Source organism: Peromyscus maniculatus, chromosome 2 (genome assembly GCF_049852395.1).
Source record: "Peromyscus maniculatus bairdii isolate BWxNUB_F1_BW_parent chromosome 2, HU_Pman_BW_mat_3.1, whole genome shotgun sequence".
Lineage (NCBI taxonomy): Eukaryota > Metazoa > Chordata > Mammalia > Rodentia > Cricetidae > Peromyscus > Peromyscus maniculatus.
In genome coordinates this window covers 77,519,473-77,537,836 of record NC_134853.1, presented here as the reverse complement: position 1 = coordinate 77,537,836, position 18,364 = coordinate 77,519,473, and the positions used below count along the sequence as shown (strand labels likewise).

The window sequence follows — 18,364 nt, the reverse complement described above, 5'->3', positions numbered from 1 at the left end:
TACTCTATGAAGTCATCTGAACTGTGTCCTCTCTTTTTCTATGAAGTCATCTGAACTGTGTCCTCTCTTACTCTGTGAAGTCATCTGAACTGTGTCCTCTCTTACTCTGTGAAGTCATCTGAACTGTGTCCTCTCTTACTCTGTGAAGTCATCTGAACTGTGTCCTCTCTTACTCTGTGAAGTCATCTGAACTGTGTCCTTTCTTTTTCTATGAAGTCATCTGAACTGTGTCCTCTCTTTTTCTATGAAGTCATCTGAACTGTGTCCTCTCTTACTCTGTGAAGTCATCTGAACTGTGTCCTCTCTTACTCTGTGAAGTCATCTGAACTGTGTCCTCTCTTTTTCTGTGAAGTCATCTGAACTGTGTCCTCTCTTACTCTGTGAAGTCATCTGAACTGTGTCCTCTCTTACTCTGTGAAGTCATCTGAACTGTGTCCTTTCTTACTCTGTGAAGTCATCTGAACTGTGTCCTCTCTTACTCTGTGAAGTCATCTGAACTGTGTCCTCTCTTACTCTGTGAAGTCATCTGAACTGTGTCCTCTCTTTTTCTGTGAAGTCATCTGAACTGTGTCCTCTCTTACTCTGTGAAGTCATCTGAACTGTGTCCTCTCTTACCCTGTGAAGTCATCTGAACTGTGTCCTCTCTTACTCTGTGAAGTCATCTGAACTGTTGTCCTCTTATTCTATGCAAACAACCATTTCTCAATTGTGATGTGTAAGGAAAAGTGGAGTGTCAAACCAAGACGTTTCAAAAACACTTCCTAAGGGTTCAAGTGTGTGCATGCATGGTGCTCTCTCCTCCCTCTCCCCGCCTTTACCTCTCCCTGCTTCCCTCTCTCCTCCCTCCTTCTCCTTCCCCTCTCTCAGAAAGTCATGGTTACTTTCACTCTGCTGCTGCTCTGGCTGATGAATCTGTCAAAACCATCCCACCTGAGAAGTGTGCTTAGCAAATCCATGAGATACATGAAAAACTGCAACGCTTACAGCCCAACTCTCCACAAAGGGTCTGACCTTACATCAAGCAACAAATGCTTCAAAAACAGAACAAATGAGGCTACCAAGTTTTGTCCACCACTACCCAACAACGCACTACTGCTTATTCAAGAGCCTAGAAAGCTTTTCTCAATAAAAACTATTTCACAATTAGCAGGATGTGGAAATTAGTCAAATTCCTGAATAAATAAACATTTCTTATTGGCAAAAGTTGTTGATCTTAATGGTTCCAATTCTAATTAGTAAAAATGTATTCAAGCCTAGCTGTAATGATTTAAAATTCAATTCCTTTTGCATCCATCCCATAACATTATTCTACTTATTCTACATCAACTGTTTATCTTATCACCAAAGGGTTTTATTAGCTCACTAAATGCTAAGATCTCTTCCTTCTTATACTGACTCTGCCAAATTCTATCAGCTTTTAAGCTTTATTCCATCAGTCTGCTAACCACTTAAGCCACGTTCATATTCCACTCACAATGCGTCAGTCTGTTTGCTAACTACTTAGGCCACATGCATACTCCACTCCATTCACAGTCCGTCATTCTGTCTGCTAACTACTTAAGCTACATGCATACTCCACTCCATTCATAGTCCATCTGTCAGCAGCATCTTACCCTAACTGACTTTTAACTGTTCAGCCTTACACTTGCTCTCTCTTCTGGAGGTCCCCTTTGATGGCTCTCCTCTTGGTCTATATCCTAACCAGGCTGATATGATGTGTCTCTTTTTCATCTATTCTAAATGTAGCTGTTTTGTCCAGTTTCTCATTTTCTCTGTATGTTGTTCCTAAAAAAAAAAACCAACTGCCACCAAACAGGAACAGAAAAAAAAAAAAAAAGCAGTATTTCTATACACTGTCACAGGAGTAAAAGCATTTTACACATACTATTTTGTATCCATAAAGTATATTCAAATACAAGCAAGTATGGGGAAATGATGTTTTAGAAAAATAAGAACACTTACTTACCCCCATCAAAGTCACAAAACACACCTATTTTCTCAGGAACGGGAACATCCAAAGCTTTGACCTTATTATTATGCTTGGCAGCAAAAGTGTTCTGTAACCAACTGTTGACATGGATGCACCAACTAGTGTTTGTCTTTCCTAACTGGTCAAATTTCCCCAAAGTTTTGTATGCTACGCCCACACTATAGGATTTGCAATCCTTCTGGGCCTTTACTTCCCAATAATGTTGTCCACTTTCAATAGCAGTGTCTCCTACAAAAAAAAAAAAAAGATCAGAAAAAAAGTTTTGACTCTTAGTTATCCTTAAGAGTCAGACTTTTACTTATCACATCTTCTACAACAACATAATTTTTTTCTTCATAGAGCAAATCTCACAATGTAGCTCAGGCTAGACACAAGCTCATGATTCTTCCACCTCAGCCTCCCAAGTACTCGATTACAGGCTAAATACCCACTAAATTTAACTACTCTTTCCATGAAAAAATTATGTCAACAACAGATGCTAAATGCAGAGTATGTGCTATAAATTTACATGTATTACTTATGTTTCTATGAATATAAAATACTTCAAGGCCTTTCTTTGTTAGGATCCCTTCAAGGATTACATATCCATGAGCTGAAGTAGAGATTTAAAAGTCCCAGTAGGTCAATCTGAAGACTGTAAGTACTTGTAACTCTCAAAGTGTGTAGGCTTCAATACAAAGGCTTTTACAGAGACTCGTTCACTACACAGGCAGGCTTTCTAGATGTGATGAGGAAGGTTACAGTGTACTATATGATCTTAAATCTTAGAAAAGTATGCTTTATCCTACCTAGCACTGTGTATGACTCCCCAGTAAAACGGTCTCTGCTGCCTCTTACTGTTGGTGGCCTGGAGCCTACAGATGTCCGTTTTGGGGATGGCGTACCACTTCTAAAAAAAAAAAAAAAAAATCAGGAAAAAAGAAAAATACTTATGTTGAAAATGTTCATAAATTATGAAAACAAATCATAGCAAAAGTCTCTGAAAATACTTTCATTATATTGCAACATCTTATTTGATATGAATTAAGAGTTATCAGTTATAAGCAGTCAAATGTAAGAAGCCATCAACACAAAGCAGGCTGAAAACACTACTGTCATGCAGACTGAGCAAGGCTTATACAAAGAGCACACAGCTAAAATAAGAAACAATGCCAAATGAGACAAGATTTGCTGATGGGAAAAAAATTAAGAAAGATCTTGGGTTATAGCTTATAAATATTTTATAACTTAATTTAAATAAAAGCAAAGGCCAAAACTGCGTAATCACAGTTATATAACCACAACTAAGTAATCATTTTATTAGCATTATCTTTATTCTTGATCTTCTCTTCTTAAAAAGGGAAACTCACCTAAATCTATGTATTGGAAAGATCAAATTTCAAAGCATGTCCTCTATTACAGTAAATAAGATCCAATATGGTCTCCTTTCATAGCAAATAATATGACAAATGAACTGGACATTATTAGACTCTTCACCTCTCAAAAACTTCAGATTAAATTTCCAGAACGTATCTGTTGTAACTATCAAGGTAGTTCCATGGTATACTTTTTGCAATCTCAGTTCCTTGTAGCTCGTCCCCCAAGAGATTTGGAAAGTCTGCTTTAATTATACTCAATTTGTACTTGAAAAGCATTTGCTTTTTTGGTTAATATCATCCTAAAGTTAGGCTGTAGAGACAGTTCAAATGGTGAAGTCTTTAGTGTGCAGGATAAGGACTGGATTTCAGTCAGCCAGGAATGGTGATTTGCACTTGTAACCCCAGAACTGCACAAGTGGAGATAGGTGGATCCCCGGGGCTCAATGGCCAGCTGACCTCCTTGATGAGTCCCAGGAAAATAAGAGACCCAGTCTCAAATTACAGGGTGGACAGCACCAGAGGAATACTGCCTACCTACCTACAGGCAAGCAAGCAAGCAAACACGCATGTATGCGTGCACTCACACACTAAAGGAAGGGAGATTTTGAGAGATTATTCTTAAGTTATTTAGAGAAAATGAAAACACTGTACTCTCATTACTATTTAGAAGTTTTCCAATACAGTTGCATTAGAATTTTTCTTCCAAAGAAAAAAAAATAAATTTAGTAGGAAATAAATTACCAAATAAAATCAGCATACAAATCCCTTATAAATGCAAAACAAAAATAAAGATATTAAAAGTCATTTCATATGATCCGATAACTTCAATTTTCATTGTTTAAATGTTATCGTGCTATCAAGAACAGACTTATTAGATGGTTTCCAATAATTACACTTAACTGGACTGCTTCAAGTATCTACTTTGTAGTGAATGCTATTAAGTAGCGTGATTACATAGAACAATAAAATCTGCATGGTTTAGCTTAATCCTTCCTAAAAGAGATCAAAAGTCCTTTATTTTATACAATTTTAAAAATACATTAAAAATGAAAATTGAAAAAATATTCATAAGCATAAATGCTGCTGTAAATAAAAACCAAAAGTATATGTGAGAGACTATTAACAGTGATTATTTAACATGTCATAATAGTAAAGAATATTCTTTTACTTAAAAAGTAATTTTTTTGTAAATTATACATTGTTTGTTCAGGCAGCATGAACAGGGATGAATGAGGATTGGCAAATGAAAATTTCTGTAAAACTTGTTGGGGCAGGAAGAGCAAAAAGGAATTGAGTGGGAGAAAAAATCTACAAGAATTCTCCAAGATAGAGGACTGAAATAAATAAAATCCCCAAGTGTCGTTGCATATGCCTGTAATCTCAGCACTCAAAGGGTTGAGGCAGGAGGATTGCAAGTTTGAGAGTAGTCTAAGAGCAGGTTTGAAGCCAGAATGAGCTAAATATGGAGTCTGTCACAAAATGCTGGAGGGCAGAGAGTGAAAATAAAGAAAAACATTATTTTGAACAAATGTATTTTTTAATTTTTTCAAGAAGGTTGAAAAATTTAGTAGATAGTTAATTACCAAACATAATTAGGATACAGATTAGTATACAAAAAAAAAATGGCAGGCTGGGCAGTGGTGGCACATGCCTTTAATCCCAGCACTCGGGATCAGAGCCAGGCGGATCTCTGTGAGTTCGAGGCCAGCCTGGTCTACAGAGCAAGATCCAGGACAGGCACCAAAACTACACAGAGAAACCCTGTCTTGAAAAACCAAAAAAAAAAAAAAAAAAAAAAAATTGGCCTGACCAAACTTACTCAGCTTGTACTTATGAAGCAACACTGTTAAGAGTCATTAAGTAGTAAGAATACAAAATCGTAAACACTGTCAAATTAGTGACAACTCAAAAAAGAAAAAAAATTTCCACATCATACTCTCCTTTTTCATTCTTTTTATATAAATGCTGGGGAAGGTTAAAAACCTGATTATAAATACTTTGTGTTTTCAAGTATTGTATCTTGAGCTAAAGGGGAAAGACAACACTTGTTTTTCTCAAATTGAAAAAAAGTGGATGGACAGACAGACAGGCAGACAGACATCTCCATTCCCATTATCCTGTGTGGGGAGGATAAAGCTGCTTTAGGTGGGTGGTTTTCAAGACATGTTCTGGACTCAAGGAAACCCACAATGCCCCAGAGGCTACTATGGGGCTCTTGAGTGAAAGCGGGCAGGGCTCCTTCCTATCTAACCAGTTATCCTTCTCTTTTTAGATTAGTTTCTGGGCACATTTCATTTGAAGAAGCCATTCTGTTGCTTCAGAAGTATGGGGAGCACTGTTTTAGGTGCAACATTAGGAAAGCCTGAAAAAGAACATGGTTAAAAATAAAAGTAAGATTGGCCTAACACGGCTCATAAATTATAACAAAAAGTTCTAAACTTCTGAAACATCTGTGCAATATGAGACCTCTGTGTGATTCACAAGTATTTGCTAAACAGTCATTTGAAGCTGGTATCTGAAACGAGCTTCTCCAGTAGGAAAAATGACTGGGTACCAAAGATGAACTAACTCAGCCACCAAAATATTAGTGCACATTAGCCTTCCGCTTCACAAGTTAACTGGGTTTCATATATTAAAATTTACATACAACAAACATAGTTTTCACTAACAAGTGTATTTGTAGAGAACACATTTTGAAACTAGAGAAGGCATGGGCTCTGCTTTAGAACAGCAGCCTTTCACTGCATCTAGCTGGATAGTTGGATAGTTTTTCTTGTATTAGTTATAAGCTTTCTTTAATTTTAGACAAAAAGAGAGGAAATGTGGTGGCATTGTGTTTCCCAAAATATTGTGTACCTTAATAAACTTATCACTTGGAGAGGCTGGCACGCAATCATGACTGTGATCGCTTTTCGGCTGAGAGATGGAGAAAGAAAGTAAAAAAGGTCTTGCTGTGGGTAACCAAGCAATCAATGATCAATGAAAGGAGAGAAGAAAGAAGTTACAGTAAATGTGTAATTAAGGGGGAGCAAGGATTAAAAGCAGCAAGCCAGGATGCTATGATGTAGGCACAACTACAACAACTTGGCAATGTTAGTTTTCCTCCTGTTCTGGTGCTACATGTACATGTTACAGAAGGACTCTGCTGCATACCCAGGCCCATTTGAAGAACTCTTTTTTTTTAAATTGAGACAGGGTTTCTCTGTGTAGCTTTGGAGCCTGTCCTAGAACTCACTCTGTAGCCCAGGCTGGCCCAAACTCACAGAGATCAGCCTCCTCTGCCTCCTGAGTGCTGGGATTGAAGGCGTGCATCACCACTGCCCAGCTTTTTTTTTTTTTTAAGATTTATTTATTATGTATACAGTGTTCTGTTTTGCATGTATCCCTGCAGGCGAGACGAGGGCACCAGATCTCATTACAGATGGTTATGAGCCACCATGTAGGTGCTGGGAATTGAACTCAGGACCTCTGGAAGAACAGCCAGTGCTCTTAACCACTGAGCCATCTCTCCAGCCCTTGAAGGACTCTTAAAACACAAATTATCAGAGCGGCACAGGAGGGCAGGGCAAGGACCTGGTGAAGTAAGTAAATGCTTCCCTTACCAACAGGCATGGACTAAAAGACGGTAGTAAAAAGACAATGCATATACAACCGCGTATGTGGTGCCTTCAATACATGGTTGCTATGGTAAGGGAAGCACCTCAGGGAAGGAAAGTAATGGAACAGGAACTGCATCTTATTGCCATCCTCAGCACACAGGAGATGCTCAGTATCCTTGCTAAAATATGGTATTATTGGTGAAGGGCCAGCTCTGCTCTTTCAGTCTTAAAACTGGAAAGAATACAGTCTTTAACATTTTTTGTTTTGTTTTGTTTTTCGAGACAGGGTTTCTCTGTAACATCCCTAGCTGTACTAGAACTCGCTCTGTAGACCAGGCTGCCCTTGAACTCACAGAGAACCACCTGTCTCTGAGTCCTGAGTGCTGGGATTAAAGGCATGAGCCACTACTGCCCAGCTAGAATTTTTTTTTTAATGACAAAGTGTTGAGTATCGAGAAGGTAAAACAGAATCAGAATCAACTGGGACATCTTTACAAACTACCCAAAGTTCATTTACTCCTCCACTGATGGGTCCAACTGTCTTCTGGGAAGAAACTCATTTTGAAAACTATTTTCCAAGTACAGTCACAAACATTTAGAGGACAGTAACAGTAGAAAAAAGAGGGAACATTTAACTGAGTCTGGCTTCAAAATATATTAAGGGCTCATCTAAAAAACCAAAGAAACAAAATTAAAATACTGTGACTTACCAGTAGTAAAGAAATACAAGGAAGCATGAAAAACAGAATGAGATAATTGCTGAGGTGACAGTTTAGCTTCAAAGTTAAATAAAGAAAATGTTTCATCTTAGTACCCCCACCCTCCAACTCTGCAGTACATTCTTGCAAGGACAGCAACCATCACCTTGTGTACCAAACAGTCTCTATCCATCTTAAAGGGACCTTGGCTACATAACTGGATTATGTACTGGAGTAGCCCCTGGAGCGAATTGTTTTACCTGCTTTCCAAATGATTTGACACCCAACTCAGCTTGTTCTCTACTGTAAGATAAACAGAATGGGTTCCCCTACTTTAAAATAATCATTTTTCATATTGTCTATAAAGAATTTCGTCTTTGTAGGCTCAAGCTTTGGTTCTAATCTGCCTTTTTAGTCTTGTCACCCTTAGAGTACTGTACAACTAAATGTTCCAGCCAAAGCGTTCTTTAATTCTTAGATTACGTTGGTCTGTTGCATTTCTTCTTCATTGCAAGATGAAACACCATGTATTCTTCCACTTCTGGAAGAATCAGTCTAAATACCACTTCTTGAATGAGGGTCTTCCAGACACTACTTATGCTAATTGTATAGACTCTAGATCCTGATCAAAACCCTATTGTGACATTTCACACACAATCATAGACAACTACAAAGACTACCAGGCAGGCTTGCAGGAGGCCTGGGTAGGGAGCCTTGGTGTCACACAGTAGAGTGGGCAGCCCTGCTCATACCAAATGTGGAGAACACCGAGTTCCACAGCAGTTTCTAGAGGAACTCATATCCCCTAGCTAAAAAAAAAAAAACAGTGCTCAGAGACCAATCAGAATTCTTGGCCTACTCAGCTTTAGTTAGAGAGCTGTTCTTATGAAGAAAAGCCTATGCACAGACATTTTTTAAAATGTGTGTACAGGGGAGCCAGGTTTTGTCACTTATCCCCAGCTTCTTTAGTATTTTATTCCATAACCAACACAAACGTTTTGCTTGGGGCTTTCTGCCCGTGTCAAGATTCTCCACCTATAACCTGTGTTAATTCACCTGACCCTCCCTGGGTGCCATTCATGCCATTCAACTGAGGAAAAGAGAACACAGGCTGAGTGAGCACCCTTCACTCTGTGACCTTCCTTACACTATAATAGCAAGGCGGTAAAGACTTGCCTGTTATAACTGCTTGGCACACAGTTCTAACTGACCGCCTCAACATCTGGCAGCTCTGAACATCTTTCTTTTATCACTACACACAATGACCACCTGTATCATTATTTCATGTGTATATATCTTATCTATATGACTTATACTAAGTTTTTTAAAAGAAAGGATAGTGTTTACCCTATAAATCCCATAATATCTAACATATGTTCTATAACAAACAAGTATTTATGAAAAAGATCAATATATACATGTTGAGCAGCTCTAATCTAAACATCTGAAATATTTCAATACTGAAAACTCTGAGCACTACTACAATGCCATGAGTAGGAAATGCCATGCCCAACCTGTAGCAAGTCAGTCAAAACACTGGTACACTAAAACATGTACAAAGTATTTTCAGACTATGAATATAAGGTGCACATGAGACAAATTTTGAGTTTAGAGTTGGGTCCCAATCTTATGACAGCTCATTTATATGTGCAAATATTTCAAAATCTAGAATACTTTTGAGTGTCAAGTGTTTCAGATAAGGGATACTCATATAACATTCCATAAATAGCCAACATATATAATACCCTTAAAAGGAAAGAAAGGAGAAAGATATAACATAGTCTGAAATGTTAAATACAGTCTACAATTTTCCTAGCCACCAAATAAAATGTTATGCAGTCTATCAAATCCAACAGTATTTACAACACAAGTGCAATCACTTTCACCAATATAGGAATACATAAGCCCAAAAGAAGAGACATCTTTGAGAAGAGAGCATGTGTGGGTATCTGGTAAAGATATGTGATATCTTCACATAAGCATCTTCTTACTTAAGCAACCTGCAATGATCCCTATTTTTGGCACTGTCTTAATCATTTTATCCATGATGTTTATAATTTCTAGTTGAAATCATATAATTATTATAGAACAATCCAAGCCTGTCTCATATCAAATACATATAAAAGCAAGCAATAATGTTATTGAATACAGTGAAATAAGAAAGATGCCAAGTATAAGTAAAAGCAGGGTAAAAATCAAATGAGAAAATAGTCCTTTTAAAGCAAAGCATATGTTGTTATCATATACAGTGTAACTCAAAGAACGCAGTTCACTACAATGCTGTAAATTCAAAACACAAGCACCAATAGAGACAGTCTACACAACGCAGCATTTTAACTTAGGAAGGCTGCTGCAATGGCGTCTGCTTATTGGTTAAAAGAAATTATTCAGCCAAGCTAGATACTAAGTCCTCCTAGAACTAGACAGACACAGATCATCACCTTGTGTGTTTCTTCAGTGAAGTAACATGGACACTGTCAGATAAAAATAGGCAACTGTTAAGATACCACTTTACTACTTAAATTTAACATCTTACAACAGAACTGAATGCTTGCTTGAGTGGTTTTTGATTCACTGTTCTAACTCACAGACATTTACCATCAGTCTGGGCAAAACTTTACCACTAAAAACTTATGGTTTCCACATTCTGATTCATTGAGGAAACTTATAACAAAAACAAAAGGTCCTCAAGCCTGACTCTTGAGTTCAGTGGGTTGCTCTTAAGCAGCAAAGCTTAGGGTAGAAAAGCTCAAAGTTGTCACTTAGTGCAGCTCTCTTTCAGGTAAGACAGATGACCTATAAGCCTGGCTAGAGGTCAAGAAACTTCTCTTTTACTACTTCAGATTGGTGTATCTATAACATTAAAGAACAGACTGCTGAAATAAAAATGTATGAACAATTACGAAAGAAACTAAGAAAAGGGTATGAAAAAGGTTACAAATTTAAGTTTTGACAGTTGATACAATATTCTTCACCTCTAAGTTCCTAACATAATCATAAACATATTACTAGGTAGAATAAACATTAAGATTATGAGGTATTGTCAAATAAGAATCAACATACAAACACCTGTCCATAAAGTAAGAAATTCAGTATCAGTTAGGGCCAAAGAGGAGTCAATGTATAAACACGTATCCACATAACAGGTTTCATGAACTGACTTACCTGCCCTTATTCTCTTTTCCTTTAACTTTACTTTCTTGGCCTTTTCCTCCAGTAGGATCCCACTCTACACAGGAATCTTCAACTTTCAAGTTCAAATGTGATGATGAGTTATCTAAACTGAAGTTAAGTGCTGCCCAAGACAATGGTTAACAAATGTAAGATGTCTCCACTGTCTGGAACACACCTGTCATATTATTTCTTACTCAACTGAGCCAATTCTGTGCAAAGAGAAAGAAATTCCAATCCCTAACCCTCACACAAAAGACTCTGAATGCTTAGGTTGTAGTTCATAACTCCCACCTGTTTTCATTTCTATTTTCTCTGCACATCCTATACACTAGCCAAGTACAGTGCACTTGCATTGCTGATGGTATCTCTGCTTCTACAGAATGCTCCATCAGCACACAGTAATCAAAATTTCATGTTATTAGAATTATCAGTTGGTTCTCAGCTGATTGTTTTGACTAAAGGAAAAAGAGAACTGGTACAAATACAGAGGAAGAAAAAGCAATACAGTATATAAAATGATAATGTAAAAATAGCACAAGTATTCTCTCAGAAGCATTACTACACTAACAATTCCACACTTCAACTCTCATTAGTGCTAAACTGAGATCAGCATGAATATACTAGAGTCAACGACGGTGACATAACCAAAGGAACCAAGCCAGAGGACAGATGACTTGTTTGACCAAGTAGAAGAGAAAAGCATCCACTTCATGAAAACAAGGCAAACAAACAAAAACATAAAACAACCTATGCCTTTTAGATTATTTGATGTTTTAGGAAATTGTATGTACTGTTTAAAATTCTTGGAAGTGCTTATTGGGGAAATTGGTGAAACATAGTATTAGCTTACCTTTCTAGAAACTAAGAAAAAAAAAACATTAAAATGAGTGATTCAGGAGCTGTACAATGCTGTTTCTTCTATTTTGTAATGCAATTCCCAAACTATGTTAGAAGGTAACAGCTACACAGTTACATGTTAATCTGCTTCTGCTACATTTCCTGCCAAAAGTTCAATTTTTGGTAATTAAGATTAAAGAAATATTCTTTTATAATACATCATTTTGCTTACAGATATTAGTTGAAATTAGCTGAGGCTTTTTTGAGCCTGTGAAATATGCATCACCAAACAAGATGAGCATGTAGGACCCAATGATTACCCAGTGGATGAAGTGTCCTTTCATTCCTGATTCTAGCAAGAGCAATTCAATTCCAACATGCATCACAGTTATTGTTCATTGTTTCACTTATGAAACATCTGAATAAAAATCTACTGACTTCACAGCTCTACTAAATGTCATACTACACAAGGAAGTCAATCACTTTCAAAAGCTGCATCTAAGCAGAAGTAAACAGAGGAAGAATAATGCAGCTTCTCAGTAAAAAGAAGACTGAATTCTTTAACATAATTCTTTAATAGGTAGATAGACTGAGAAATTTCTAAAGTCAACTGCTTTATGGAAACAGTTATCCTCTGTATGTTAGGTATTAGGTTATGCAGTTAAGAGCATCTATGTTTTCGGGAGAAAGAAAACTTGGCTTCAACATGAAGGTGCCATCAATGCCCATAGCTTACAAAAATCCTGAGGCCATCAGAAAGACAAATCCTAGGCTGTTCCTCAGTATTTCTTGTGATGCAGTAAAGAGCCACCAGCCAGCCACCTAGGTGGCAGGAAAAGGCACCACCCCAAATGACTTGTGACCTAACTCATCAAATACCATACCATCCAAAGAGAAGGGCACAGGTTTCCAAGAGTGTGTCATGTTTAGTCTCTTTCTTTCTACTGACACTATCACTTTATTAGACCTCTGTTAAGTCATACATCTCCTCTAAGGTAACAGGGACAACTCTAAAAGCAAAAAAGAACAGAGAGTGGGGGCTGAGAAAGGATTAGCTGTCTTGAAAGTAAGATCCTGTCTCTAATACTATAAAGCTAAACCACAGGTACTATTTGAAGTTGGAGAGAAGTTTTGTTATCTAGTAATAGAATTTATCTTTACAAGCAAGGAAAAGATAATATACCTTAAAATTTCTGGTGATAAGAACTTAACAGTACTTATCACTTTTACAATTTTTATGCCAGAAGAAATAATGCTACATACATTGAAGGGACAGAAATAAACAATGCTAGCTGTGTTATAGTTCCATGGGCCTGAGCTATTTAATTGCCACTCCTCTTCTCTCCATTCTCTGTTGGTATACTGATTGGTACTAGGTAGTCAAAAGCAGCAGGAACAAGCCAAGCAACTTAACAAACAATGTTGAATTGTTTTTAAAAACCTGGACTTTTTCCTACAATGCTTATGTTTTCATTAATAGTCACATCAATGCTACAAAATAATCCCAGAAATTTTGTAATCCATAGTTGTATAATAATTTGATTTGGGATCCCTGAAGATCAGAATCAGTTACTGGGTCTCAGGGTTGTATTTCAATCTAGGCTAATCTTAGGAAGTTACTGCTAGAGACCCCAGAGACCAGAATCAGCTTAATCGTTCTCTATGAACCCAAGATCAATCAAGAGCCTGCTTAGTAAAACCCAGACACTGCTAAAGGAGCAGCTATCAGACTCCCAGGAAACCATAAGCCAACTATTTATTTTCCAACTTAATTTTCATAAAATTTACAGCTTGTCACAGTTAGCTCCAAGTTTGTTCACCAACTATAAAGAGACAATGAAGAGGAACACTAACAACACAAATATCTGATGCTCCTTAGGGTAAATATTTACAGCAATGCAATCTTTCCTGACAAGGGCCAAAAGTAGCTCAAGTCATGTAGAAAAGATTATCTGCCTGGAAATTTGACAAGTTTTGAAATATAAGAAACCTTTTTGAAAACAGTAATATCTCGATTTGATAATAAATAATTCAAAGTAATTACATTTCTTTACTAAGCTACTTATAATTCTCAAGTAAAATTATTTGCTAATTCAAATTATTTCAAATGAGAATTTTTCTAGGCCTTTATGCCACAAACATTTGTTTGCAACATCAAAAATTTACAGGCCTTGAAGGCTCAAGCATTTGACTATCATGCACAGGGGTCAAGTTATAGGCCCTAGTTTTATTGTGGTATATATGTTTATCATCTAGGTAACAGCAATTTTCTAGCATGCATATCTATTCAAATGTATTATAAATATATATAAACTAGAAGTCAATGGGATGCTCCAAGTCTCAAGTACCAATTACAATGTAAAGTCTAACTCAGGAAGTACACTCAGGCAATTATCACTTCGCAAGTGGGGGAGCTCTAGAAGACTGGCTTTCCAACTGGCAAATATCTAACCATTCTTCAGTGTTACAAAGGGGACATTCATTAATCTAAACTTCTCTGAGAGGAAAACACTTGGATAAGAAGCCTACAATAAGGGATGGCCTAGAACCCAGAAGAGATTCTTCTACCCATCTAGGGCAGATCTAGGGACTGTGGTAAATAGTACATATTTCAACTTTCCTTTTGTTATTTGCTTTATGGATATCAGTAATATCTAGTAGTGATCTCTCAATATGATCTTAATGACTAAATGAATAATTTGTCATTATTGTGTATGCTATGTAATTATTAATTAATTGTATAAATGGTAATAACTGCAAGAAAATTTGGGAAAAATAGAGGGAACTTCTTTGTTACTGATTCATAATTAATTCTCTGAAATTACAGACAACTTCAGCAATGCTTATGTATTTAACTAACCCAAAATGTGAACTAAACACCCAGAGAAAAATATAATAGCATCGCCTCGGGACAGCGGGACGGCTTAGCAGGGAAAGGTAGCTGCTACCAAGCCCGCTGACCTGAACTTGATCCCTGGGACCCACACATGGAGAGAAGTGACTCCTACAAGTTGTCCTTTCACCTCTTCATGCATGCTATGGCATGTGCCCCCACCACAAACACATATGCACACAAAATACATAAAAATGTAACTTACAAAGAAACCAAATAAACAAAAATGAATTGAATCAAAGAAATTTTGCCTACATGAATATATCTATAAGGGAAAATCTAATAAAAGCCACTACCACTATACTTCTATTTTCCCTGTCTTATATTTCCTGCATTGGAAAAGGCAGAAGTAGGTGGCAGGAAGGAATCCAACCACACGTGAAATGACCCTGACAAAGTCTCGAATATCTTCGGATGGTAAGTTCTGTCTCCTGCTGTACAAATGGCTACCGGTCTCACCTTTGGTCTCTAGGGTCACTGGGTCAGAGTATTCTCCAGCCACAGCCTTGTTGCAAGCTCGTACTCTGAAATTCATATACTTTGAATCAAATTTTAAGCCTAAAAAAAAAATGAAAGTTTTTAGCCATAAAAAGTAAAGAATTCCTTCCCAAAAGTGTGAGTATGCATCATCAAACAGACATTTTTTGTACTCCTTAGAAATCTCTTTGAGAAGAATATAAACCATTTATGTTAAATGGTTGATAATGTCTGAAAATAAGAATAATGACTTACCTAATATTTTCTTCAAAATAAATAAATTATACAATTACCAACATTTTCAACATAGTGATAACGAGAACAGTACCCTTTCAGACTTGGTTAGAAGTGGCATTGTGCTGGTTATGGTGGCACACATCACCTGGAATACCAGCACTTAGAAAGCCAACACAAGAGGATCATTAGTTCCAGGTTCACATGGGCTACAAAGCAAAGCCTATCTCCAAAGGTTGAGAACAATGACAACAAACCAATGATAGCGACAGCAGCGATAGCAGCAGCAGCAAGCCTGAGTATTTTATTCAAGGACAATGTCACAATTTACAACAGCATATTCATCCAGTTTCTGGAAAGTAAACACCCCTAAGGAATTTTTATATTTATATGAAATACTTGTTTTTACATGAGAAATAAAAAGAAGTAAAGCACAAATACTACCATGACCTGTGTAGTTACACCTAGACTAAAATCTTAGTCCAAATATACTAGCTGTAAGACCATTACCAACTTGACTGATCTCTGTTTGCTAAAGTAAAAATTACAAAATCCATTCCCAACCATTCAGGTGTGCTGATTAACTCTGGTGCACTGTGTGCACATCATGCCTATTGTACAGAACACCAGCTCCTGGAAAGGGGCAGTACTCAACAGGACAGCTCCTAATGTATCCTACTCTGCATAGGGTGCACCAAAAAACTTAGCTAATATTTTGTCATTTAAAACATCAAAAGTCTTCATTATACTAAGATATCTTTCTTAAAAGCATTCAAAAGGCCAACAACACACACCAAAAAAATCTTAGCTAAGTCCCAATTCTGTGTTAACATGGAGGTAATCAATCTTATGGCAGTGAAAACAATGGTGTTTACAGTATCCCTGAAATGTGGAGGTTTGAGTAAAATAAGTAGTTTCTTTATTTTAATAAAAAATTAAAATGAAAATAAATGATTAGCTGGGCATGGTGGCACATGCCCTATTCCTAGAACTCAGGAGGCAGAGTTCAAGATTGGCCTGGTACATAGTGAGGTCCAGGCCAGCTAGGACTACACAGTTAGTCTGTCTAAAAAAGAAAAAAAAAGAAAAAAGGAAAAATAGATTACTTTGAAATACTGTTTCCAGAACATTCTTTTATATTCACTCTGCATACACTATTTTAGTAAGTTGCAGATATTAATTAAAAGTTTTACTGATATTTTAACAGAAATTCATTTACATAATAAATATCTAAAAAAATCAGTTTGGTTAATAGAACTTAATTTTATCATTTAAAATAACAAAATATTTTTCTTAACTACACTTGTTTTCTAAGGATTAGATTCATGAAATGCTGTTAGGTTACCTGATAACGTATATTCAGTACCCTTAATGTTATCAATCATTTCCCAGCATCGCTCATCCTTCACGCGTGGAAGTCCATCAAAGTTTGTTTTCCTGTATTCCATTATGAAGTGGTCAATCTTATTATCTTCTTCAGGCATTCTCCAAGCTACAGTTACAGAGTTGTCAGCCACCAAACACTCTACTGGCTCTATCTCTGGAGCTTTTGGAACTGCAGAGAAGAAAAAGAGGCGGGGGACATCATTCCTCACATATTATAACACTTTATAATATTTATTTATATTATTCTTGGCATTCAACCTTTGCTATTTCTTCTTTTTTCAAAAGTGATTCAAAAGTGATTCAGGCTAAGAGAAGGATAACCTATAAATTCAAAATAGTTATCTTCAAAGTCTCTTTTACTGTCAGACTATAAAAGTCTTCATTTCAAATCCTCCTTATACACTCTGGGTTTATTAAAATCTTAAAAGGCAACAGGTAAATTCCAAACTATCCATGCTAAAAATAATCGAGAATGACTTGTTACTTCTAAACATATTTTAAATGTTGTTTAATACAAATTAATCAGTATTGACAAGTTTTGAATATAATTATTAATTAAAACTGTTTTTAGCATATTTTTAAGATCTTGTTTTTAGGGAGTAGGCAGATAGAGAACAGTTGGTTACCAGGTACGAACAAATATATTAAGTTAAATAACAGGAATAGCTTCTGATATTCCAAAGCAGAGGAAGATGATTACAGGTGAACAGTTGACAATTATTGTATAATTTTAAAACAGTTACATTTTTAATGCTCCTAACAATAAATGTTTGGGGTGATGATGTGATCATGAATAATTTGATTATGGCTTTCTGATATGATTATATATCAAAATATCACACTAGACTCCATAAATACATATAATTGATATATATCCATCAAATTTCAAAAGCCTTAAAAAATAATTTTAACATACTAAACAAAACTGAATTCCTCAAAAACACTTATGAGTTTTCAATTGTTTCTCCCAAGAGTTTTATGATATATTAAAATAAATGGATTCAATGAGATACAATTAACATGTATGACTGTAAATTGATTTATTTTCTATAAAAGATTTCACAGCTTTGCAACACTGGATAAATGACACAGATATATCATAATTGTCTGAAACTCTGCATATACTATGCTGAGAGAGATCTTTCTGTATACTGTGAATGTGTACTGCTCTTATTGGTTAATAAAGAAGCTGTTTTGGCCTATGGCAAGAAAGCTTACGGCCAGGTGGGAAATCTAAGAGAGATACAGAGAGAAGAGGCGGAGGAGGAAGAGATGCAATCCAGCCATTCAAGAAGGAAGATGTGAAAGTACCAGTAAGCCATGAAACCACATGGCAGGACATAGATTACTAGGAACAGGCCGAATTAAGATGAAAGAGCTAGCTAATATAAGCTAGAGTATTGGTCATACAGTTTGTAATTAATATAAGCCTCTGTGTGTTTACTTGGTACCGAGCAGCTGTAGGACTGAGTGGGACACAGAAAAAATTCTGGCTACAATACTATATAGATATCATATGTAAATTATGTTGATTAAAAAGAGAATTTAAAAATATTTATTTCTATGAGCGAGAATTGTTGAAACCAAGGTTGAATCAAGCACAGGGACAAATAACCAAATGAATGGAAACACACGAACTATGAACCAAAGGCTGAGGGGCCCCCAACTGGATCAGGCCCTCTGAATAGGTGAGACAGTCGATTGGCTTGATCTGTCTG

At 36.5% G+C, this 18,364-nt stretch overlaps 1 protein-coding gene across 9 annotated transcripts in view; it reads right to left on the bottom strand.

Annotated features, from left to right (window-relative positions):
- Positions 1-18,364, bottom strand: part of Fsd1l (fibronectin type III and SPRY domain containing 1 like) — a 68,403-nt gene that overhangs the window by 11,824 nt on the left and 38,215 nt on the right. For 3 of the 9 annotated variants that reach the window (XM_076564213.1, XM_006995106.4, XM_076564216.1), the window contains 6 exons: positions 16,606-16,815; positions 15,009-15,107; positions 10,811-10,940; positions 10,087-10,119; positions 2,779-2,879; positions 1,967-2,218 (listed from right to left, as the gene is read on the bottom strand). In XM_076564213.1, coding sequence (XP_076420328.1) covers positions 1,967-2,218; positions 2,779-2,879; positions 10,087-10,119; positions 10,811-10,940; positions 15,009-15,107; positions 16,606-16,815 — 825 coding nt within the window. The remainder of the gene's footprint in view (positions 1-1,966; positions 2,219-2,778; positions 2,880-10,086; positions 10,120-10,810; positions 10,941-15,008; positions 15,108-16,605; positions 16,816-18,364) is intronic. The other 6 variants (XM_076564214.1, XM_006995107.4, XM_076564217.1 and 3 more) reach the window with 3 other exon arrangements.